At 36.8% G+C, this 27,168-nt stretch overlaps 1 protein-coding gene across 2 annotated transcripts in view; it reads left to right on the top strand.

Moving 5' to 3' along the window:
* Positions 1 to 27,168, top strand: part of rad51b (RAD51 paralog B) — a 55,595-nt gene that overhangs the window by 16,803 nt on the left and 11,624 nt on the right. For both annotated transcript variants that reach the window (XM_084091070.1, XM_084091069.1), the window contains exons 7-9: positions 1,223 to 1,295; positions 9,736 to 9,845; positions 14,311 to 14,389. In XM_084091070.1, coding sequence (XP_083947196.1) covers positions 1,223 to 1,295; positions 9,736 to 9,845; positions 14,311 to 14,389 — 262 coding nt within the window. The remainder of the gene's footprint in view (positions 1 to 1,222; positions 1,296 to 9,735; positions 9,846 to 14,310; positions 14,390 to 27,168) is intronic.

Raw genomic sequence — 27,168 nt, 5'->3', positions numbered from 1 at the left:
GTGCAGAAGCTGGCTTCAAAAAACAGACGCATGAGTACCGCCAGCATTACTTTAGAGGTTGCAGAAGCGGGAGGTCAGCTTGTCAGTGCTCAGACCATACACTGCACACTGCAACAAGTCGGTTTGCATGGCAGTCGTCCCACAAGGAAGCCTCTTCTGAAGCTGGCTCACAAGTAAGCCCGTCCAAGAGCATGAATTACTGGAACCATGTCCTGTGGTCTGATGAGACTAAGATAAACTTGTGTGGCTCAGATGGTGTCCAGCATGTGTGGCGATGCCCGGGTGAGGAGTACCAAGAAAATTGTGTCTTGCCTACAGTCGAGTGTGGTGGTGGTAGCATCATAGTCTGGGGCTGCATGAGTGCTGTTGGTACTGGGGAGCTGCGCTTCATTGAGGAAAACATGGATTCCAACATGTACTGTGACATTCTGAAGCAGAACATGATGTCCTCCCTTCAGAAACTGGGCCGAACGGCATGATAACAACCCCAGACACACCGCCAAGATGACAACTGCCTTGCTGAGGAAGCTGAAGGTGATGGAGTTGCCAAGTATGTCTCCAGACCTGAACCCTATTGAGCACCTGTCGAGCGGAATGTGGAGAGGCGCCATGTGTCCAACAATCCAGCAGCTCTGAGATGTCTTTATGGAGGAGTTGAAGAGGATCCCAGCAACAACCTGTGCAGCTCTGGTGAACTCCATTGCCAGCAGGATTAAGGCAGTGCTAGATAACAATGGTGCTCACACAAAATACTGACAATTTGGACACAGTTTTGACATGTTCACTAGGATGTACTCACTTTTGTTGCCAGCTATTTTGACAATAATGGCTATATGTTGAGTTATTTTCAGAGGACAGTAAATACATACTGCTATACAAGCAGCACATTGACAACACTAAAATATATCCAAGTTTCATTTCTATAATATTGTCCCTTGAGAAGATATACTAAAATGTTTGCTGAAATGTGAGGGGTGTACTCACTTTTGTGAGATACTGTATTTAGGCCTATGCATTTTCCTGTTTAAAATTGACTTACCACATGGCCCAATAAATAGTATTATGTAATGAGTTATGTCAACATTTGTTAAGTAGCGTGATGATTGAATTCAATATCTGCTGAACTTGCATAGTGTCAGCAGACTGTTTATTCTCATCTTTCTGTGATCTAATCTAACTGGACTAAACTGCAGTACAGATGTTTCCCTTCTGTCTCCCTCAGGTGGTTTTAACTAACCAGATCACCACACATGTGGGCGAGAAGGTTCACTGTCCTCAGAGGAATCAGGCAGATGGTAAGAACAGCCTTCCATCGTCTGCTGGAGTCTAAACTTGATTTTTTGAGGAGAATGTTTTTGTTTAAAATGACCGTGTTTTGGGATTTGATGGTGGAAATTTAGACCAGAAATTCCTGTCAAGAGGCTCTTCTGTTTCATCCGTCCCTAATGAGCCGTTCTCTGATCTGGCTAATGGAAGTCATCGTTCCAAGCCATTCCGAGATGGTATGTGGGATAAATGAGCGTCAGATATGACCTTCCACACAAGCAGCTGTTGTAGGTTCTTCGGAAATACATCATTGACCCTGGAGAAGATGGTATTACTCTAACCAGGTGGCTGAAAACACGATCCACTCGCTCAACAAACATGTCTGGGCCTTATGCGAATCTCACGACATCTCTGATTCCATGGCTGTGCAGTGACCCGTGTCTTCTGTCACTGTATGTATGGAATAGTGCAAGTATACTCTGGCGTACATCCAGGTGTACAGTTGAAGAGGGTCTTGTTTTAGGGCAAAGCTTTGAGGAAAGAGAAACAGGCACCGTTCTCATGTTATCTAACAGACACGTTTCTGTCCTGTAACTTTACCCCCAGACATCGGTTTCTTAATATCTCACTGTTCCACTCGGCAAGGTGGAGTTACCAGGAACTCTTTCTCCCACTCATTTGCTCTGTATTTTTCTCTCACACATGCACACAAATGTTTTTCCATCTCTTGGGATTATGTAGGGAAAGAATGGCCCTTATACAGCCTCACCCTGTTTATCTCCATCCTTGGTCTTATCTGACCTCTCACTTAAAGGGATAGTTCACCCAGAAATGAAAACATTGTCAAACATTCCAAATGTATGAATGTATGAACACAAAGCAGAAGTTTGTTAGATTGTAAGTCATCTGTCTTCAAGTCAAGTCCCCCCCCCCCATAAAAGTACAGTTTATTCATGCTTGCGTTCAAATCAATGCATCTCAATTTGTCACAAGACACTAGAGAACTAGTATCGTTGTCCTGTACATCTTTGAGATGCCATGTTTGAATGTGCACAAGTGAGAATCTTCTGATCAAGTGGAAGATTTGTGCAATTTTTTTCACGAATAACTACTCAAATTTCTGTCTTTTCTGTCTGTGATATCTCACAAAGATATCATGGATTCAGAAGACTTTAAATAAAGTGGGCAATGTTAACAATATTATCATATCATCTATAGAAATTTAGAAAAGAAAAACGCCATAACTTATTCCAGTGCAATGATTTACTTTAACCCTTAAATGTACGAATGTTTCACCAATCATTATTACATATTCGTGTCTATATCTAACACGGATAGATCTCTACCTGTCGCAATAATATAAAACTCTCCTGATATTAGAGTAACAATTACAGAAGAATAAAATAAAGCGTATTTTGTTACCTTTTGGAGCTTGGAAGGGTCCAGTTTGAGCAGATGTTTAATATCATCATCACTGTCCTCGTCAGAGCTCATTTCCCAGTACATGCAGCATCTGGCTCATATTCGCCATCTCAAACATATTCTCAAAACTATAGTTTTCAACATCTTCAAAAGCAATATTTTGGATGCTGACAGCTTCTTCACCAGATCCACCATCAAGTGACAGTGACACTAATATTTGATTGCGTTCAGTACTTGATCTGCAGTAAATCATTGAACCATTTCAAGATTTGGTGATGATACTTCCTATTCTTTTGTTTTCTGCCTGCAGTAACTATGAGTGAAATGTCACTTCATCATTGCGTTTCAGACATTGCCATCTTTTGGAATAAAGGTGATTTGCACTTATTCAAAGTTCATCAAAGTTTCAGTTGTGCAGAAAAAATATACTTACGACTAAAATAGTATTACTGGCCAACTACTGGCCTGGCAGAATAAATTTGTGTTTCTGTAGTTTACACAGAGATAATAATGTTATCATTTTCAAAAACTTGCACTTTGAAACTCGTTTTCAAAACTTTGCGTTTTTAGGCCCCCAAAACCCTATTGTCGTGTTAATGAACGGCCAAAACGCATAAAATGTTTTTAATTTTTAGTTGAAAATGGTGTCGTGTAATTGGCCCCTAAAACTAGGGATATGTGCCATGACTAGTTTCATTGACATTCAATTGGAAATTTTGTTACCGTCTACAGTTAACAAACCCCCAGAGGACAGTTAAAAAAGTCTGTATAAGCAGTTCATTTAAAACAGCCTACTTAATATGAATTAAACAGTCCAATCTCATACAAAATACCACTGAAAAATATATGCAATATCAAAGTCTGAGGTAACACGAAATGATTTTGTTTTTCGCTCCAGATATACAATAACATAATGTGTTATATTAAAATGTAACATTAACGACAGTCATTTGAACATACCCTTAGTAAAATTAAAGAGCAACACATAAATGTGCAAAAAAGATTTAATAAAACAACTAGTATTTTCAGTGCTGACTAACAGCAGTATCGTTTAGTTGACTTGTCTCACTCATCCCTAATTAAGACAGCCAGTTCTTAATAAAATGTGTTTTCCTCTTGGCCTTGGTATTGGAAACTACTTTTGAGGTCTTTTGTTGAAGTTGTAGACAAAAGGCCACACCTGCAGTTTGTATCTGCTTCCATAGTTAATCTGAGATGTTGACTATTGTCCAGAATAGTAGTTGCTCTCGGCTACAACTGGCTGCTGCTTCAAGCTTGTGATGAGGCCAATACACATAAATCATAACAGACCTCAGCAGATTTACTCACCATTTCCGCTCTAGTCACCAGCCATTGGCTTCAAATTACTTTTGGGGTCCGATTTGATTCCAGTGCTTCTACTGTAAGGTCTGTGTGTAAAAGAGGCCACTGTGATTTAGTTCAGAGCTCCTCTGAACACTGATAAGAAGGCTATTTTGTGCAGTATGATAGGAAAAAGCATGACAGAGCAGGTTTCCTTTGTTTCATTTTCTCCTGCATTTCTGTAATTTTCTAGAGGATTTTAGCATGCTGATATTATGTTGTGAAATTTCCTACAAAAAAGGAGTTTTCTAGGAAATTTCACATTGTTATTTTTTAAGTATGAAGATGCTTTATGAAAACATCAAGCAAGCTCAGATCAGGGGTTTAAAAGCAGTGGTAGCTTTAGGTAAGATTTATTGTCCAGTAGCTACACTAAAGAAATCCTATTACATAAATCCTATTTTCCCATAAAAAATGGCAGCTGGGTTTGCAAGAAATTCACTGTTAAAAATACAGTGACAATATTATAGATATTACGAGAATTGTACATTTTACAACTTATATTTTATTAAAGTCCCCTTGTGTTGAAAATCAAGCTTTTAATGTTGTTTATATGTCTATGGTGTTTTTAATATGCTTTAAAAGCATAACCATGTGCAAATTCATAAGTCAACACCATTGCTGAGTATTTTCTCTTAAAAACTGCAGTGATCCAAAGAAAATCGCGGTTTAAAATCTCTGGTGTTTCTAACGTCACAAAGTAGTGTAACCAAGTGTGAGTGAGTGGAGGCGGGGCTAATCTGCATATCCATAGAACCGCGTATACTAAATGAGGCAAGGGTTTAGAGTTACATTCAAGCTATTTTAAGGCATGAATAATTTATTTCAAGGAAAAAACATTTAAATATGTAATTTTGATGATCAAAGATGAGTTTTGAGGCATACAATTATTGTCTACACGGGGACTTTAAGTAATATACCCGGTAATGTTAAAATACCAATCTACTTGAACTCCCAAAATCTACTTTTTATCTTAAAATGTATTGAAATAAAAAATGAAGACAAAATACTATCAGATGCTAAAAATACTCACATGACACTAAAATTAACTAAATAACAGAAAATGTAATACAAAACGTCTAATGTACGTTAACGACTTTTTTCTTGTTTAGAAAAAACAAACTTAAATATGTCATGTCATGAGACTTCTAGAAATTTCATTTTACCGTTTTTGATTGTAAATTATATAGAAATTCGTAGTTTTACCTTACAAAAAAATTATAAAATTGACAGTATTTTACATTCATATTACATATAATGCAATGTTAAACCAATCTGTATACAGTAAGGTAACTTAAAGTTAAAGCAGTTAACTGTTTTGTACTGTAGCATTTTTACAAATAGTCCTCTTACCATGAGGAACGGAACTAGATTATGCACGATGCAAGGGTTTTGATGTTTACTTTGCACGTAAATGTCTAAACGAAGACATTTTTTCTCTTATCCAAAGCAAATTGATAATTGTGCAATCAAAGTTTAAAGCAGCTTTAATTTAAACACAAAAATGCAATCACCTGTTGAGAAACAACTGATCAATTTGTGCTAGATCTGACCTCAAAACGATGTAATTAAATGGGCCTCCTTAAAACCAACTAGTCATTCAAACAACCCACCAATGAAAGCATATAGTTTTGCAGATATGCTTGTAGATGTACAACAAATCAGCAGATGAGCTTTATAAACATCAATGAAACATTCGCAAATGTTTTTTTCTCCAGTAGGAGGATAACATTAGAGAAAAGACTGTTGGAAAAATTGCACCTCTGCATGATTATTGGCACGATTCAGCTTTAAACCCAATATCAGCCCAGAGGACAAAAGAACTCTGCACATTTTTTAACCACATTATCTTTGAATCTACATCACCACATGAAAGCCATTCCCTTGTCTATGTCCAGCCCAAGTCAACAACTCTCCCATTCCCCTGTTTGACAATCCATCAATAAAAACATTTGGACGTGCTGAATTTGGTGCAAACGCAAATTGGATCCTATAATAACTGATTTGCAGGGTATTAAAAAGACAGCTGATTGAATTCTTTGAATAGCCCTGCTTTCACAGTGTGGGAAAGCAGCGCCCATGGCTTCTGTTGGGATCGGAGAGAGTAGGCGGATTATACTGGAACCCAGAGCATTGATTTAAGAAGCTGGGTCTTAACAGGGCGTCACATTTGTTTAGTCTGGCCCTTTCCAACCTTATTACCATGAACTCGCATTAAGTTGCATGGTCATTAGTCTGCGATTCTTTCAGACATTGTTAGGGGAATCCACTTAGAATGAGTTGTTCCTGTTGATAGCGCTGTATATTTGCACATGGTTTTAGTGCCTGAGTCACTATATATTAATTATGCAAATAAAGTAACCCACGAAATCTGTTGAACACAATTCACACAATGCAGTTCCCCATCTTGCAGGTCGGTTCTGTACTGTGGAGAATACAGCAGACTACCGTTTTTTGTTGTATTTTACTGGGACTCGTCTCTTTAAAATGTGCTCATTTAACACATCAAGTAAGTGTTTATTAGCAATAATAATTGTCTGACTGACTACATTATTTTACTTATTACTCTGATACTCACCAAATAAATATGTGGACATGAAGTATTGGTTTGAGTTTAAGTAGTAAGTACAAGTATATATTGTAAATATTGTAAATGAAAAAGATCAAGATGAACATTCCAACAATTTTAAAGTAATATTAATATTGAAGTCCACTTAGGTCTTTTTCACTACAGTCCTATAATCGATAACTGAGATGCAAGATGGGTTGCAGTTGCGTTTGTATTAAATGAGGAAGCGAGTCTGTGGTGTGATACTAGACACAATAATAGGTTTTACTCACCTTCATATCGTTCCAAACCCATAAGACTTTTGTTCATCTTCGAAACACAAATGAACATATTTTTCATGAAACCCGAACGATTTCTGTCCCTCCATTGAAAGTCCATGTTAGCAAAACTTTGATGTTTCAAAAAGTTCATAAAGACATTTAAAGTAATCCATATGAATAGAGTGGTTTAATCTATGTCAGGGTTTCGTAAACCCCTGGGGGTTCACGTGGGAAATGCATGGGGTTCATGAGTTTTTTGAAAAGCTAATAATTAACATAATAATAAATTAAATTAATAAACACTTAAAAAAAGATTAAATTGATGAAATATTTTATGTTTGCCTACATGTCATGTGACCAACATCAGAGAACTGTGAACATTGAAATTATTGAAATAAATCAAGTATTTCAAGTAAATGTTTTAGGTTAAAGTGGTTTGCTGTCAAAAAAATGCGTGAATCAACGCATACACATAGAACGAAACAAATATGGTAAACATACTTGCTTGACGCGCAGAACGAACCTAATTGGTTCTTGTGCGTCAAGCGAGCATGTTTGAGCTTCCGTTTACCATATTTTATGTGCTCTGTATGTTTGTTGATCAATGTTTATATGTGAATAAAAGACTAAATGAAATCTGAACATCATATAAAGCGATCGAGTCTTTTCAGAAGACTTGGATTAAACCGCTCTATTAATGTGGATTACGTTTTTGTGGAATAGACTTTCAATAGAGATACAGAAACAAGTTTTGTATTTTCATTTGTGTTTTATACCTGCATGAAAGTCATATGGGGCTTGGAATAACATAAGGGTGACCAAATTATGACTTTTTTTTGTTTTGTTTTGGGGTGAACTAACCATTTAAAGTAGTGGCGGTTTGAGTTACACCGAATGAAGCGGTCTCGTATGCGTTGATTTTAGTGAATTTTAGGAATGCCACAAAGTTTTCCAATGCTCTTCTTATTTAATGACTTATTGATCAATAGAAAATATACACAAACATAATGTTTAAGTGAAATTTAGCTTAGGTAAGCTTAATTTATGTAAATGTATTTTAAAATGAAATTTCAGTTGTTTGCTCCAAAAAGAATGACTGACTTTATTTAAAAAGTATTTCAGTCTATCTAGCCTAGCACCTGGTCCGACTGGATTGCGTGTGTTTAGTAAATAAAGCACAATTCGGTGGTAAAATTCTGTGTGAAAAGCGGCGCTGTTTAGTGAATTCGCCCTTTTTATCCGTTAATGTGAAACAGAGCTCAAAACCCATCTGGAGCTGTAAAGTGGTTGGCTGTTGTTTCCAAAAAAAAAAAAAAATTCTTCGGGGGGGTTATTGAGGATGTTGTTTTTTTCAGAGGAGGGGCCTTCCAGACATCCAGTTCACTGACATGCCGTGCCAGCCTTTTCAGGTTTCTCCCGCACTCGACTTTCCACAGGAAATGTTTTGAGGAAGTGAGAGTTGCTGATGTGACAGTTGTGAATAGTATTGTCAGATTACAGCATGGTGCTTAAAATGTTACACAGCACAGAATCATGAGAAAGACACTCAGACCGTGACCTCAGAGGCCCTGGCTGTTTCTGGTTGCGGCGCAGTGGGCGAACATAAACACACAGGTGTGTTTACATAGCAGTTCGAAGAAGACCCGGATGAGTGTTATGTCAATAGTAACATTGGTAACTTCCTCAGGTGTCTGACCCAAAGAAGCGTTTCCATTGTTCTTCGGGCTTATCATCTGTTCTACACTCAGTCCTTAAACCGCAATAATGACTCAATGGCTCCAAGTATTCAAGTGATTCACTGTAGATGAGTGAGTTATAGCAATTGGGAAATGGTGCAATATGGCTAAACAGCTTTATGCTGAGTCCAAAATGAACCTCCTAATGGTGGGTGAAATGAGAAAATGTAGTAGCAATAAATATTTGTTACTGACTATGAAACTGTATTTTTGCATTTTATATATACACTATCATTCAAAAGTTTGGGGTCAGACTGTCGGTCAGATATGACACTTTAAATTAATTAAAAGTGACAGGAAATACATTTATATTGTTACAAAAGATTTCTGTTTCAAATAAATGCAGTTCTTTTGAACGTTCTGTTTAGCAAGGAGCGCTGAATATCACAGTTTTCCACCAAAAGTTAAGAAGCACAACTGTTTTCAACATCGGTAATAATAATAAATGTTTCTTGAGCAACAAATCAGCATATTGGATGGATTTCTAAAGGATCACGTGACACTGAAGACTGAAATAATGATGCTCAAAATTTCAGCTTTGCATCACAGGAATAAATTACATTCAAATAGAAAACCGCTATTTTTTTTATTTTTTTTTTTTTTTTTTTTAACAGTATTACTGTTTTTACTATTTTTTTTATCAAATAAATGCAGCCTTGGTGAGCGCAAGAGTCTTTCAAAAAAAGATGAAGAAATCTTACCACAAACATTTGAACAATATAGCTAATTCACCTAAATGATGACATTAAATTTGCAACTTTGGATGAAAACAGCTAGTTTATGCGCATGTTTTCTCATCAGATAAAAATTTTATGACTAAAAAAATAAAAAAAATAAAATTGTGTAACAAAGAATATGACTTTTTAATCTAAATCATCATTTAAGAGAGGTTCAGGTGATCATTGTTACAATTTGGTTTAAACCATCTTACAACTCTTACTTTTGAACAGTTGTGTGTCATCTTACATTTTACAGTTCTAATAAAGCAACTTGTTAACTGTTGGCAAACTACAGTTTTATTTACTGACCAAAGCCAATTTTTACTCTAATTTGGCACTTGACAAATGTAAAGTTTGAACCCTGACTGTATGAAATCTGTTTTGTTTTTTTGGGCCTTCAGTATCTACTGAGGAGGACTCTGGGTTTGTGACAGCGGCGCTGGGAAACACATGGAGTCACTGTGTTAACACACGCCTCATTGTCCAGTATGAAGACACAGAACGGAGACAGGTACACACCCTTTTACTCCTCTGTGGGAATTAGTAAAATTTTGTTTGCCATAACGAACGAATTCAAAACCAACCAAAAGACACCTAACCAAGTGACCGAAATATTTAGTAGATATACGCATTCAAAATATACAGTTATTCTCTTGGGAAAAAATGGACCAAAGGTACTGATGACATCATTTTGAACCACACCGTTTTTTTTTTGTCCAGTTAGATTCTCTCTAGAATGATAATGTAATAGAGTGCAACAGTTGGGTTCTGGAAGTTAAAATTCTGTTCATTTTCTGTTTCTGTTCATAGGGAAATTTATTTTTAACAAAAACGTATAAACCTTTAAAGAGACACCTTTTGTGAGCTACGACGTTGCCATCCGTTCATTTTATTATAACTTATTTTTTTAAATAATAATGTTTAACAGCAGAATTTGTAGTAAAAAAAACACATCACCCATGATGCTGTACAGAAAATTCCACCAATCAGAGTCACGGCATTCAAATCATGCCAAAACGTGGTATGGACCACCCACTCTTATGAAGCACTGCAAATTATGTAATTGTCTCCCTATGCCCTCAAAATATTTGTATACACATGCGCATATTTTGCAATAAACTTAAAATATGTTGTTTCCATAGATAATCAACACATGTAAATTAATCAATTTATATTTAACCATTGTTTTTAATTTGAAAGTCATTCGCAATGCTTCATGGGATTGTTGTTCTTTCCCTCATTGAAATCAATAAAAGTCTTGTGCCTTTTGTCTTTTCATCCGATTTTCAAATACTTTTTTCTTTAAATAACAGTTTTTGATTTTGCGATTCACCCTCATAGCTGGTTCAAAAATAAATGGAAAGAGACTTCCAGAACCAATGCAACTTAAAAGTGGGCCACCTGCAAGTAGCGAATCATGATTCAGCAAAACATTTTTTTTAAAGGACACTGTCTTCAATTTGTCCCCCTAAACTTCCTGCTTCAACAGGAAATACGTCAACACAAGAAAATAAAACTGCACTCATCCAGCGATTTCATCTTTAAGACAAGCTTAAACGAAAGAAAACGTCTTACTCCACCACCCCTTTCATTGTCTCGGTCTGCCCTACTTGTTTTTGTCCTGTCAAATAATGGCATACCTTATTGCCCGTACACCCTTAGAGCCCTGAAGACTTTGTTTTTCTCTTTTCCGACTGAGCTCCCACCTAAAGAAAGGCACACTGATAGAGAGGCAGTGGTCCAAAACTGCTGGTACACAAGGAAGGCAATGGTGCCTGGCTCTTTTGTGCGGTTCAGTGGCTCTGGCAGGGCCACTTCAGTGAAAAAAACAAAAAAACCTCAGAAACTCCCTGATTTTCCGCCATTTACTGTGAAGGTTAGAGGTAGAGGTAAAGTCATGCTACTTCATATGTAAAAGATGTGCGTTTGGGTTAAAGTGAGGGGAACTGGGCTGGTTTGGGTGGCTGAAAAGCTTTGCATCTGTGTGTCACGGCGCATCAGTGGGGAATCGCATTCACACAAAGCAATTGGCAGCACGTTTCCTCATTTTTAACCACAAGTAACAAGATAAGACACCCCTGCAAAGGTGAAACTAAGGAAATGCACCAGTTTATTTTTATACAAATAAGCCTAGAGCAAGTCTTGCCGTCTGTGGACGGTTAACTTGAGACGGAAATGCCTTTCATTTCATGAGTACACAAGTTATAAGGCAGTCATATTAGGCAGAAGGCACAAAAGCTTCATTTGTTTACGTTGTTTTGAGGGGTCTGATTCATTTCCGATTTTTGTTTTTGTGCAACATTTACCAGACAGTTTCACCCTTCACTCTGTGCCTGTTTCCTCTTTTGAGTTTCGTTGAGTAGTTTTCACTAAGGTATCTCATTTTGATCAAGGCACACCCCTAGTGCAGGGTTTCAATATTAGAGGCTGATGACAAAAGGAGTAATGTAGATTCACCAGAATCTCTAATAGGCTTTGACGCAGGTTGCCGGCAGACACTGCTGAGTCTGGTAACCCAATGCTGCTGCTTCCCTACAGGCTGTTTTCCAGGATCCTATGCTTGCTTTTATGCCCATTGACGTAACAGCCAGATAGATGCCCTTTTTGTTGCAAAAGGGGAAGGAGTTCAGACATGTTTAATAATGAAGTCCAAGTAAGGTTATTAATTTAGTCTGATACATTTTGTAAAAACAAACAAAAAAGTGCTTTATTTTCTGAAGTACTTTTTTTTTTTTTTTTTTTGCTGTGGAGTAAAGATATAAAATAAAATAATATAATATAAATATAACCAAAATAAACAATACGTTATCTTCTAAAGCCATTTTTTAAATTCAGTGATTCACTTAAAAATTAGTACCACAATAATAATGTAATGCCTTTTAATGTTTTTTTGTTTTTTTTGTTTTTCATTTGGGGTCTTTTTTCCCATAAGTGTTTGTGTTTGTGTGTGTGTTCACTACCATTCAAAAGTTTTTATATGTATATTTTATATGCAATATATATACGTATGTATATATTATATGTGTATATATATATATATATATATATATATATATATATATGTATGTACAATTGTTTTCAACATATGATAATAATCAGAAATGTATCTTGAGCAGCAAATCAGCATATTAGAATGATTTCTGAAGGATCATGTGACAGACTGGAGTAATGATGCTGAAAAATCAGCTTTACCTTCACATGAATAAATTACATTTTAAAATACATTAAAATATATCTTAAAATTAGGGATGCGCCGAAACAAAAATTCTGGGCAGAAACCGAAACCAAAAATTCTCTATACACTTGGCCGAAAAACGAAGCCAAAAATTACCTTTTTTAATAATTACTGATTTATTTTACAATAATTGTTTTTGTATAATTGAATTAATAATAGACTTTTTAATTAAATTCAATAATTTTATTGAATCTGATTTTAACGCACCAAAATTGGATAAAAAATATATTTAAATATTAATATATTATTCTTCATTCAGTTTTATGCAACATAATTAGATTTAACAGATTTCATTTTTGACCAATTATCAGTCCTAGAAAACTATTATTATCAGAGCATGTGAGCAGATGGCAGAGAGCGGATCACAGAACGAGAGGGTAGCGTCATTTTACCAGCGTTGCCCAGCACGGCTTTACCACATCGTGTTACAGCACAGTATAGGGCTATTGCAAACAGAAACAAGACTACTACTACTACACAGAAATTTCATATCAGGACATTATTTCACTTTTCTGGTGAGCGTGAGTGGTACATAAATGGAGCGTTTGCTTGGGCCGTCAGCGACTGAGCAGAGAGCGACTCTGCTCTTGGGCCGTCAGCGACTGAGCAGAGAGCGCAAACACACGGAGCGGAACATTAAACAGAGCAAACTGGGTGCCGGTACAGATGTAACAGCTTAGCCAGAGTCGCTTCAAGTTCATCTCGCAAAGTTACAAAAAATGTTGCGCGGGGCCGCATATATTTTCGGCCTTTTTTCTCTTTCGGCCCAAATCCAAAAAATGCCATTTTCTGAACTTTTAGTGGATCCCTACTTAAAATAGAAATAGAATTGACAGTATTTTTGATCAAATTAACATAGCCTTGGTGAACATAAGAGATAAAAAAAAAAAAAAAAAAAAACATAAAAAAATTACTGACCCAAAACCTTTGAACAATTGTGTGTAATTATTAAAATATTTACACTTGTATATTTCTTGTTTTTATATTTTTATATTCATTTAAATATAAAGTTTAAATATATTTTAAACTTACATTTTAAATATAAGTTTTTATATTTATAATCTAATTTATAATCTAAAACAATATTTCTTGTTTTAGATTATCTAGTCCTAATTTGTAAGTCGCTTTGGATGAAAGCGTCTGCTAAATGACTAAATGTAAATGTAAAATAATCATTGTAATTAGTAATTACTTCGTTCTGGCATGAAACTAGATGGTGCAGGCTGATAGGTCTTTGACTCATTTTATAGCGATCACATCATTATCTACAAATCTACATCTGATTGGTTGCTGTTGCATCAGCGGCCAATGAGCTGCAGCTCAACATTCAAACAAACACCAGAAACTTTCAGAAACCCTCCACCTTCCCCAGCTCCACCTGTATAGATCTGCTACTGGCTTAATTCATGTATATTACATGTGCAGAAGCAGCATTTCTTACATGATAACAGCAGTGTGTATGTGAATGTATTGGCAGTAGCAAGTCTTGGTACTTGCTCTGCAGCAGCAGCATAGCAGATCTATTCCGCCAAGACCAAATTTTCACTACCATATCTTGCAATAGTTGTCATGACATAATTAATGATAAAACATGATTAATATATTAATTTAATGAATTAAGTCCATTGTTAGCCCTAATTATTAGCGATTACACTTTGGCCTTGTATTGATACCGTGGCCATGAAGTGACATTGAGCCCTTCTCTTACTACTTCTACATCTCTTCTTGTTTCTTGTTTTAGATTATCATTGCCAAGTCACCCGTGGCCCCTTTTGCCGTGCTGAGCTACACTGTTCAGAGGGAGGGCATCCGTCTTGAGGGTGAGTGTGCTTGAAGAACAGTGTACTGACAAAACTGAACCTTAAAAACATGACACCAGTGTGAGGCAGGTAAGGACATGTTATGAAGTGGAAATGCCAGTGGAAATGAAAATGATAGGAATTAATGTGGTGTTGCACTAAGAGCACAGGAACTCGTTTTAGGTGACATAAAATTGACATATTGAAATTGTTTATGAAATTAACTGGATCAGTTAATCAGTGTCACTGTTTCTGAACTCCCTGAAACGCCTCCATTGTAGTCTTGAGTTTTCTTCTGGTAACATACACATCATAATATTACTCATTTAAACAATTTCCGCTCAAATCATGCTAAAAAAGGGGGCGAGGCCTGGTTGAGTTTCATTAGTAGTGTGAAACTCGTGGTTATGGGAAGGGGTTGATTTCCCAAACACGCTCAAAGCAGTTGACCAATTACACAGCGTTACAGACAGACTAGGAAGAGAGGTGCTGCAACAATGTAAAATATTTGAAAAATAATGTGGTTTTTGAACATTCAAGCTCAAAAACGTATTATTCTAGTGGACCCCAAAAACAAAATCAAGACTTTGATAAAGGGCATAATATGTTGCCTTTAAGTTTTTGATTTGTTTTTGTCATGCAATGTGCATTTCAGTTGTGGTTGCGACTCTAGTTTTTAGTAACTGAAAGTCACACTGTTTATTTTAGTGTCATTAATCGGAATCATAAAAAAATACCATGGTTGGTTTTTCATAAAGCTAATAATACAAGTACACTCATTTGTGTGTGTGGTTTGTGTTGTTAAACCTTCTGGGTCAGAACTTCTGCCCACTGCATTTTAACTTCCAGGACCTCTGGCTGTCCTGTCAGGATCATTTGAATTCATCCGTGGGCTTCACGGTTTACCTCGGGGCGGTTTGTGTGGATTCCCAACACCACAAAACTTTAATGGGAAACAGGATATCAGAGGAAAAACACAGTGGGGCTGTTTTGGCTCTTCAGCAGAGGTTTATAGTGGTGTATATGGTGGACTTTTAACAGCACTTGGAGAAGAATTCAAAAGTAATTCACCTTGATGTACTCGAGTTCATTTTCGGGTTTGGAATGGAAGTAGTTTGCTTGTGCAGTTTTACTTAAAGCTATGATTGATATCAGCGGTTTCAGTTCAGCATAAATTAATAACAATGAATAATCGAACAGCTCACTTCCTGTTGATGCCTGTGCCACATGCTGATATGAGCTCACATTCAGGAGCTTGTTCTTGTTTTTGCTGGGTTTTATTAGAGGAAGCAAGTACTAAATTAGCACATTCGGTGCTTTTGTTTAGAGAGATGCTGTAGATTTTGTCTTGGCAATTAATGTAGCGAAAAACATTTAGGGCTGCAACAAACTACTATTCTGATTTTCTATTAATTTTATTTAGTTGATTAAAATTAAAGGTTATTCTACATGAAATGCCACATGTGAAAAGTTAGAGAATCTTCTGTTGCTGAAGAACCTGCCACATTTCCGTTAGAAATGGAAAATATACATTGGTCCTTTGTCATTGAAAGGTTTAGGGTTACAAGATTTGTAAAAAAAATAAAAATAAGTCCCTTATGCTCACCAAGACTGCATTTATTTGATAAAAAAATACAGTAAAAACAAAACATTTTGTGAAATATGATTACAATTTAAAATTCTATTTTAGAATTTAGATTTTTAGTTTTCTATTTTAATACATTTTAAAATGTAATTTATGTGATGGCAAAGCTGAATTTTCTTCAGTGTCACATGATCCTTCAGAAATCATTCTAATATGCTGATTTGCTGCTCAAGAAAAATTCTTAAATTTTTAAAAAAATATTTGTAGAAACTATGATACATTTTTCTTTGATGAACAGAAAGTTCAAAAGAACAGCATTTATTTGTAATACATTTTTTAAAGTCTTTACTATCACTTTTTATCAATTTAATTTGCCCTTGCTTAATAAAGTATTAATTCATTTCCCATATATATATATATATATATATATATATATGTAAAATTACACTGACCCCAAACTTTTGAACGGTAGTGTTTACTTGTGTTTGCATTTTATAGGCTACAAATGTGCTTAGGTTAGCCAAATGTCAATAATTTAAAATGCACAAATGCAATATTTAAAACATTTATTATCCTTTTTTAAAAAAAAATGTTGGAGCATATATGTTATGGTAGTAATGATGCCTGAAGGAAGAACCTGAGAAAACAGAAGTCTAAGTTAAAATATTTGGTAACACTTTATTTTAAGGTGACAAAGTTGCACATTATGGCATGTACTTACTGTAGTAATAACAGTAAATTATGCATAATTACAAGTAACTAACCCTAAACCAAACCCTAACCATAACTCTATAATAAGTACATGTAGTTAATTAATATTACTCAGTGCTTATTTGAGTAAGTACAATGTTACTATGTCACCTTAAAATAAAGCATAACCAAATATTTATTTAATATTTTCGTTTCAATTTTCACCCCAAATGTGTCGTGAATTTTTGGTTTCAGTCAAGAATTCGTTTTTCGTTGTATCACTACATCTAAGCAATTCCCTATTTTTGTACTTTGCTGACAAAGCTTCTCTATGAAGAGATTGTGTGGTTGTGCGTCTTTGTGTTGGGGTGAGAAAGTCTTGTGTGTGTCCAGTTCAATCCAGCTATTGAATAGTTTTGCTGTGGTCTGGCTCTCTGCATCAGTTGTGTTAATCAGTCTCTCTCTCAACAAGTGCATCTTTGATGTGTGGCTCGCAAAGCCTGCCAGCTTCAAATAAAGACCCTGTATGAGAAAGACCTTTGAAACACTCTTTACACACTTCTCTCTGAGCTTCTTACACGACGTCCTCAAGTCAATCGCACACGCATACACTAATGCTTCCTGCCAACATTTGATCTCAACACGCCTCTGTACTTCAGTTTAATCCAGAAATGATTATTGTTGGTTACTGGTGTGTGGATGATGCCAAAAATGCTAATGTAAATTACTGAAATAATAGAAACCTCAAGTTCCTCATCTGAAACAAACACCTCTTCCTCCAACTCCGTTTTAAAATATGATTTATTTCTGCCATTACATTCTTCAGTGTCACATGACTCTTCAGAAATCATTCTAATATGTGTTGCTGCTCAATAAACATTTCTTATCATTACCCCAATTGAAAACTGTGCTGCTTAGTATTTTTCTGGAAACCATGTTTTTTTTTTTTTTTTTTTTTAGATTATTTGATTAATAGAAAGATCAAAAACAGCATTTATTTGAAATATTTTTTATAGATATATATATATAGCATTCATGTTTGATCAATTTAATGCAACCTTGCTGAATAAAAGATTTTCGGTAACAGTTTATTTTAAGGTTACATAGTTACACGTAACATATACTTACTAGGGGTTGCACAGACCAGTCGACTAGTCGATTTTAATGGTCTGCCATGTCGCTTTAAGCTCGACGTCGACTAGTCGCTGATCATTCATGGCCTATAGATGGCGCAACAGGATAAGAAATCATTGAAGTCCACTTTTACGCTCCGTTTCCAACAGTTAAAATGACAAATAAATGCCATAGAGTCTCAGCTCGAGGTTTAGGCTTATTTGTCATCAGCGACTAGTCGATTAGATTTTAAACACATAAATGTTGACTTAAAAAAATCTGAAGTCGTAATATGAACTCTAAATTAAACTCCTAATACTTACTAGTAATAACAGTAAATCATGCATAATTACAAATAATTAACCCTAAACCAAGCCCTAACTCTAACCTTACAAATCATCAATGTATTCACTCATCCATAAATATTTTTAGATCCATCGGCATGACGACAAGTTCCATAATTCCGCTTATGCGTCATCAACCTACGCCTTTGTTATTGTAAGACGTTTTCCCCTAGCGGCGAAAAAAATTACATATTGTAGCTTTAAATTGAGCAAAAGTGACAGTAAAGACATGTTTTATGTTACTAAATGTTTCTTTTTCAAATAAAAGCTGTTGTTTAAACCATTTTAAACTATTTCCGTTTATCAAAGAATCCTGAAAGAAAAATCACTTTCCACAAAATTATTCAGCAGCACAACTATTTTCAACATTGATATGAAGAATTGTTTCTTGCATATTAGAACGATTTCTGAAGGATCATGGGAAAATTCAGCTTTGCCATCACAGGAATAAATTATATTTTAAAATGTATTCAAATAGGAAATCTACATGTAGTTACTGTAGTAATAACTATAACTTATTACTCAGTTCTTAAATGTATAATTATAGTGTAACACGGACACCTTAAAATAAAGTGTAACCTAATTTTCTAATTTTTTGGGGAAAGCCTTGTGAAAAAGTATGCTTAAATGTTGCATCAAAATACCAAAAATCAGTTGTAACCAATTGTGCGCATGAATTAAATTTGCAATTATTTGGGTTTGTTGCAAGGTCTTGACTGCGTGCAAATAAGCAATCATCAGTCACAAGTGATTTTGTGTAGTGTAATCAGTGTAGTTTTAAATGAGTCACTTGTGCAGGTCCACTAAAACATTAATAAACTGAGGAACACAATTATCATCTTGTTTTTCAGTTGTAGCCTAAATAAAGAAAAAAGGCATGCAGTTGATCCCTACAAAATAAGTATTTTTAAAGTAAATTATTTTTATCAAAATAATCTTGATCGCAATATATGTAGAGAAATAATTGATTGTGATTGCCATCATAATCATGCAGTCCTAATACAAGGCAGAATGGAGAGGAGAGAAAGCAACAAAAGAGATATTACCCAATATCTCGCATGTCTGGGATTTCACTTATGGATACAGGATTGCCTGCTGGGACTCACCATGGAGCACATATGGAACATGCTGTCACTGCAGAATAGAAGAGCTGGACGGCACTGTGTGTGTTTGTGTCTGCCTGTCTATCTGTCTGTCTATCTCCATATGGTCACCCTTTTTATCTCACCATGAGCAAGAAGTGACTTAAACTTGCTTTCATACGTTACAGTAAATGCCGTAGTGCCAGATGATATAAGCATGCTGACATTAATCATGAATTTCCCTCTCTCTCTTCTCAGTCTTATGTAGCACATGCTGATTCATTTGACTTAGCTTAGAGCTTCACGCCTAAACAAATATCAGGAGCCGTCATTTAATAACTCAGCAGATAATGAGCTCTAAAGACTATCACTACGAAAAATGATGGCCATAATACTGATGAGTAATATATATAAGGTCTATATTACCGTTTACCATCACAATCTCAAAATAACAAAAAGTAAGAACAAACTTATGCCTTATTGTCATGTCTTATTAACCTGCCACCATCCATCCATAATAGTAACAGATTCATGGATAATCACCTAAGCTTTGCCAGTTGCCACTTTGAGGACAAAATTATTGAGCTTTATGGTCTAAGGGTCTAACAGAGCGTAACTAGTCCTGGTTCTACCATTAAGGGCGACCTAGGACAATTTAGAACTTTGGTGTGTTGTGATTGGTCAACGTCTTTGAGCGTGTTTCGGAAATGCCACACCCTTTACCATTACTGTGTGTTTCAACACACAACTAACACAACTCAGCCAGACCATCTTGTGATGTGTATGTTACCGGAAGAAAACTCAAGACTACAATCAAGGTGTTTCAGGGAGTTCAGAAACAGTGCTTACTGATATAGAGAACAATTCTCTTTGGAGTGGATTGGTGCTTTGTAACTTTGCAGACCTTTTTCATGCTCAAACAGCAACATTACTCACTAAGGAAAGTTGAAAATGTTAAAAAGCATAACATGTCCTCTTTAAATTGCAATCATAAATTTGTAGAAAATATATATATTTTTACAGTATTGGACCAGTTAACACAGTCAAAAGTCAGATTTCTATCATCTGAGTCATTACTCAAACACAATGAGGTATTTCATTACCATTTCCCCTGTATGAATATCAGAATTTTTATCCAGTCAAAGGGATTGTAAAACATATTTTGGTAATATGAGTTCTTGGTTTTTAAAGTCTTTCGTTTCCTCTTTTGTTACTTGTGGTTTGCCATATTTTGCTTTTTATTAATGCTTCCAATGCAAGAACTAAGAATGCGCATAAGAAGCTCTAGGATTTTAAAGGAATTTTATATATTTGAATTCAAGTTTGCTTGCTTCCAGCCAAGGGCAAAGGCCAAGTCATTACAGAATGACTTGTGAATATTTGTTTGGTACTGTAATAGTTCTCTGGTAGAACCGCATCTTGGCAAAGAGAATGTAATGTGGTGTACCACTCATGACTTGCCGGGAAATTTGGAAAACCTGTTTCTTTACTGGTCATTTTTATATTTCGGTACAACATTCTGCTGGTGATGAAATGTTGTTCTACTTGATGAAGTTGATCTCTTCTTGAACGCTTATGAGAAATGCAGACCGCATCAAGTCCAACTTGGTCCCATTCTTATCGAATTGAAATAATTGGACTTGTCACACCTTAATTATTGGCAAAGGAAAATTTGCTCCAAACAGCAGACTGACTGTCTATAATAAACAGACAGCAGGCTACATGTCCAAACTTTCTGTGCTTGTGCCCCTATCTGGAAGAAATTCATGTGTTACTGTAGATCTAATGCAGACTCGTGCTAGGTTTCCTGAGAGTCTCGCGTAGCCAGACCTTCGGACTGATGGCAGAAGGTCTGGACTCCAGAGCAGATTTCATTGGCTAAGGATTGCCCAGGGGCCTTCTGACTGACATGTAAAGCAACCAATCACAGTTAGTTTTGTTCCGTGTAATGCTTGGGGCGTGAAAATGTAACGTCGATGTCCCTACAATAACAGACTGGTGTGTAAAACTCTTGGACGTATTTTAAAGAGTCTATGCCGCGAACTTAACATACTTTACATACTTTTGAAAATCCAGATAAGCACTCAGTCACAATTGTAAACACAAAGGGTTGCTTCTTCCACGAAGGGGTTTGGCGTCACTGCATCTTTGTTTCCAGGTGGATCGTTAAAGAACGTGACATACACATCTCCTGGACATTCTGTAGATTTCAACCAATAAGATGACTTTGAAAATCCTGAAGTGTTTCCAATTAAGTTTGCCATATGCATCAGACATTCATCCAGCGCTCCGTGGGCGTGACATCTGAGGCTGAGACTCGGTTTCCTGTATTTGCTTGGCCAGTGATATGACCCGGTCAATCCATGAGAAGGATATGAATGCAGCTTTTCTTTGTGGCACCACTACAGGGTATCATGTGACAATCCACCACCACAGAGATATATTCGGTTGACACTGGTACCCCTTTTAAATCCACGTGGATTGTCTTTACATGGCTTATTGATATTGGGTAGCACCACCAGAAAATTTAGGAATGGCTACTGTTTCAGTTTTTTCATGTCTGCTCATGTGCATACACAATGAGTAAAGTGCCAAAGATGGAGAAGATTGCAAGAATATACAGTAGGAGTGTCACCTAAGAGCTCCTTAAACTGAACCATTCACTGAAAATTGCTGCAAAGCAGTATTCAAGACTGGACTCAATCTCAAGTCCGAGACAAAGACCATATTTTTTAATGGTCTTGGTCAAATGAATTGGAGTTGGGAGCATGTGGACTCGATCTAGACGTGCTCTCGACCCTCTTCTTGTTTCGATTTTAACTCGAACTTAACTCTTTTTTGGTTTCAGTCTTAACTCAGATTCCAATGAGCCTGTCTCAACTACAACACTGACAGACATTGTTAATTTTCAATGAGAGTAGCCAATTTTTGGTGACAAGCAACAGAGACAGTTGTTGATGCCCCTAAGTTGAGAAGAGTAGCAAAACAATGTAGCAACAGGCCTGCAGATTTGGGGCATCTTGCATGCATCTCAACTCCTTTTCCTTAGCTAGACCACACATTAAAAAAACAAAAAAACAACTGAAATGCCCAATTGAGCTGGCCTCGACTGCAATACGGATGTGTTGTTGCTTTGCCCCCCAATTTGCAGGTGTATGAATGCCCCTTTATCCCTTAATTTCTTGGAGTGAAACTACCTTGCCATTCCTGGGGCGCTGCTTAGGCTACTGTCACTCAGGGTTGTGCCTTGTGCTTAGCCATCCTGGTCAACAACTTACTAATTTTACATTAATCATCAGGTATTCAAGAATATGCAAAGCTGGTCTTTTACACAGAGGATGCTCAAGTCTCGGATAGGGCTGAACGATTAATCAAATTCGAATAGCAATCGTGATTAGAAACGTTGCGATTAGCTAATCGCAAAAGGCTGTGATGTGGATGCGATATGAAAAATATGTCCCAGAGCAAAAGCATGACTGCCCTCTTTGTGTGGCAGTCTTAAGGCCTGTTCACACCGGGACGAATTTCGCGCGATATTCGCCGACGTTTAACGCCTTGTGACTAAACAAAGGGCGCCAATGTGAGTGTGCACACCGACGCGAAAAACGCCACACGTAAAAGCGTCATTTTTTAAAAACGCCTCGGGTTCGTTTTTTTGGTTTGGTGCGCCGCTTCAAAAACTATCCGACCAATGAGATTGGCGCTTTTGCTCACGTGTCTGGAGCTTCTGAAGTTACAGTAAAACACAACTTGGGGGCGCTCAAACACAAAACGGTCTTGCCGAGCACACATGTGTAATGGCGAAGAAGATATACGCCAAGTAGCGTCTACACTGGGAAGAAATAAGACGAGGAAGATGCAAGGCAAGATGAATGTAGAGCTGCTGGTCTCGTTGGTGTTGGAACATGAACTATATGACAAACGCGACAGCGACTACACAAATCTTGATAAAAAGTATTTCTGTTTTACATTAAGCGCCATCTAATGTCAGGGAATGAATTTGCATGTTCACTCGGCTCATTGTCAGCGAAAATCGCTTGGGTGTGAACACAAAAAACGCGTTAAAAAACGCTGGCGAATAACGCGCGCCGATATTCGTCCCGGTGTGTACGGCCCTTTACTAACCAACTGAGTGAGCGCACCTCCATTCTACCCCAAAGAAGCTTACCATCTACTGGATAGAAAGTAATGTTAATTTCGTATAGGCCTATACGTGATGAAAATGTTCGTTGACAACCTTTTTTTTCCATAAGACGAGACGAAGACGAGACAACACCAGCGTCATTAAACAACAACTGTGACTAAATAAAAATGCAATATCGTTGATGAAAAAAGAGCAAATGTAGTAAAAATAAATAAATAAATAAATAAACTTTACCAAAATCACTCTGTTTTTGTCAGGGGGAAAAAATGAGACGACAAAAAATTACAGACTGTTTTTAACAAGCTGCTATGAGCATTCATGCTTGCGGTTACCAGATTTCAACAATTTAAATCCCCCAATCAGAGCTTTTCTGTTAAAATAACACGTTTTCTACCCGGCGTTTACTTAATCTTTGCAATCTTGCAATCTTTGCAACCATGCGCACACGCTCTCTCTACACTGCTGAAGAAGCACGGATGATCTAAAAAAAAACACAGACCAACAAGTTACCTGTAGTTTTGCAATCTCTTTTTGAGATATGAGATTTTCTGCTTAAATGAAAGTGTCATTCAGTCAGTCTGTGTTCTGTCACAAGCTGCTTGCGCTGTTTGCTTCGACTAAATCTGCGATCAAACCTTCTCAGTGATGAACTGCAGTAAATCCAAACATGGATCTTGACTATAGCCTATTGATTGTGGTTGCTGAATAATTGCACTTACCGTATTTTCCGCACTATAAGGCGCACTTAAAAGCCTTTATTTTTTTCAAAAAACGACAGTGCGCCTTATAATCCGGAGCGCCTTATATATGGATCTGGCGCCTTATGTTAACGTCTGTTAAACAACCGCTGACTTAAACCTTGTTTATACTTTCGCCTGACACCGGAGCGCGAGCCTCCGCTGACTGCGCGCGCAACTCCCCAAACAGACGAGGCATTTATACTTGACGCAACTGTTTTGTTTTAGACTGAACACCAGACCATACAACTGATTTAGACGCGCAAACTGGGTGCCGGTGTGATGAGATGTACTACTAATATCCGTCTGCTCGGGCAGATTCGGCTCAAAGTCATGCATCTTCGGATTCAGAGGCGCGCGCGCTGTTAAGCCGAATCTGCCCGAGCAGACGGATATTATTTTTTTTATTAACTTCGCGCTCATGCGGACGCGTCGAGTATAAACAAGGTATCTTGGTTTACATTTGGACTTTGGATGTGATCTTAGGCTTGAAAAGGTTGGTGACCACTGCATAAAGCAAACCCAGTCAAACGTTTGACTGCAGTATCTTCTATTCTATGCGCCTTATAATCCGGTGCGCCCTATATATGAAAACAGTTATAAAATAGGCCATTCATTGAAGGTGCGCCTTATAGTGCGGAAAATACGGTATGCAGCTCTGTATGATGGTTTTACAGTCATTCATTGACTTTGCTTTGTGTTTTGCGGCGTCAGGCAGCCGCAAAACACCGGTTTTACCAGTAGGCCTATATGATAAATAGCCTATAAATCAGGAAACTAGATGAGGTAAAATAAACCATGTGTATAGGTTGACATTCTCTTGATTTGTGCTAATAGGTGAAAGTGCAATAATTCTGATCAAATACATTTCTCAAATGACAATAATTATTATGATTATAATTTTGAGCAAAATAATTGGGATTATCAATTTAACCATTATGCAGCTTGACAAAAACAAATACAGGACATACATGGATGACGAAGTATGATAACTAAAAAGTTCATTTGACACAGGACTAAGACTAAATAAAATAAAAAATAGCTGACAAAATGAACACTAATATAAAAGTATAGCCTACTGCATCTGCTAGACTACAAGGTAATGGAGGGGTCTAAAGTTAAAGGCGTGTTGTACTCCTTCAATTTAGAGTGTGTGCTTCACACTATTGAGAATATTAAGATGATATCGCAATCGCAATATCTGTCAGAAAAATCGCAATTAGATATTTTCCCCAAATCGCACAGCCCTAGTCTTGGGCATCAGAGGCTAGTCCTTACCTAAGACCTCAACAATACTTTGCACAGTTCACGCATCTTTCTTAAAAACTAAATCTTAAACATTACGTCCTTGAGGTTTAGTATTTGAAGTAGTATATGAATTCTATGCAGAAAGTAAAGCTCATTGACCTCAAATGTGTGATTCAAGGTAGGTTTGCAGTTCAAGTCTGAGATAACCTGGGGTAGTCATGGGGTTAGTCACACACCTCTCTGTACCTAAGAGATGAGTGTAGGTGTATATGCACTTTAATGATTAACCTTTACACCAGTGTTAGTGAGGTCACAGACGGCAGCTTCTGGTGTAGGTCAGAACACAACAGCTGCTTGTAGGGATTAGCTGTCTATTTCTCCCTTCTAGCTGTATATCCCCCCCACCCCCGCCCCTCTCTCTCTGGCTTTTAACACACGTCCTCTTTCAGATCAGTAAATTTGCCCAATAATTTGTTTCTTCAAGTTTCTAATTACCTCCTAATATACAGTATTGTTCATTTAAACGCTTTACGTACACCTCTCGCCCTTAATGCATTCAAAATGAATTGTATTATCACTGAGGCCCCATCCACACTACTGCGTTTTCGTTTGCACCTCCCGTCCAGACTAAAACGGCAAAAACGAAGACCTAAAACGTTTAAAATGTTGCCGACCCCGTTTTGCGTTTTGAATCTCCGGAGGGCGTTTTAGTGAAGACGGGTCAAAACGGAGGACTTTAGAAACGATGACGCAGAGGCTCACGCTCGGCTCTATGATTGGGTGTCATCAGTCATGGAGTATACACAGGTAATATTCAGTACCAGTAAACTCCATTCGCTGAAACAGTTTCTTACAGTAAGAAACTGCCGCGTCTCAGGCGCGGCTCGCGCGGAAAACGCGTGCATGCTAGAAATAGAACCGACGCCTATTTTTCATGCGACGCAAAATTTTCCAGGCAAAATAGAATAGGAAAAGATGTTTATATGTCATTTTGACACAAATGCATATTAAAAAATGACATTTTGATGTTTGAAAGTCTCTAGGTTTACACCGGCACGCGCATGCCCAGTGTTGGTGAATGGTCACGTGATCCGCGTTTTCAGTCGTTTTAATGTGGACGGAGATCCACATTAAATTCGTTTTAATTCACCGTTTCTAAACTAAAACGCAGTAGTGTGGATGGGGCCTGACACTGTACCAGATTTGCTGCCTTTTGCTCATGGCATGATGCTGCATTTGAATGTTGCACTCTTGCTGAACTCTTAGCAAGTAGCTGAACTGAAACATCTAAGCAGTACTTTTCATTGTATAATTGTTTCCCTTTCCCTTGACCTAATGCTCAGAGCAAGCTCAGGCTCAGCTGATGTGATGTAGCTCACTTACATCTTTGAATTTAATTAATTATTTTAAATTGTAATAAAATTATTAGAATTATTATTATTTATTCTGTTGTCTAAATAAAGAAAACCATTGAAAAACACTATTAATGCCTAATTAAGGGTAATCTGTATGTTAAAAAAATAATAATAATAATTGCTCACCAAGGCTGCATTTATTCCTGTGATGGCAAAGCTGAATTTTTAGCAGCCATTACTCCAGTCTTTAGTGGCACATAATCAGAAATCATTATACACTGTAAAAAATGATTTGTTGACACAACTTGACTTGGTCAAGTCATCTTATTGCATTGACTCAGTTAAGTTTAGCCAACATTAAGAGTTAAGTTAACTCAACTTATATGTATTTGTTGAAATAACTTGCAGTAAATTGGGCCAACGTACTGTATCAATTAATAAGCATTTAGATTTTTTTGTTAAGTCAACTTAAAAACATATTGGTTGAACTTAATTTTTCATG

This window comes from Abramis brama (genome assembly GCF_963993115.1).
Source record: "Abramis brama genome assembly, chromosome: 18".
NCBI classification, from domain to species: domain Eukaryota; kingdom Metazoa; phylum Chordata; class Actinopteri; order Cypriniformes; family Leuciscidae; genus Abramis; species Abramis brama.
The sequence above is the reverse complement of the archived record's forward strand: the minus strand, read 5'-3'. Positions and strand labels throughout refer to the sequence as shown.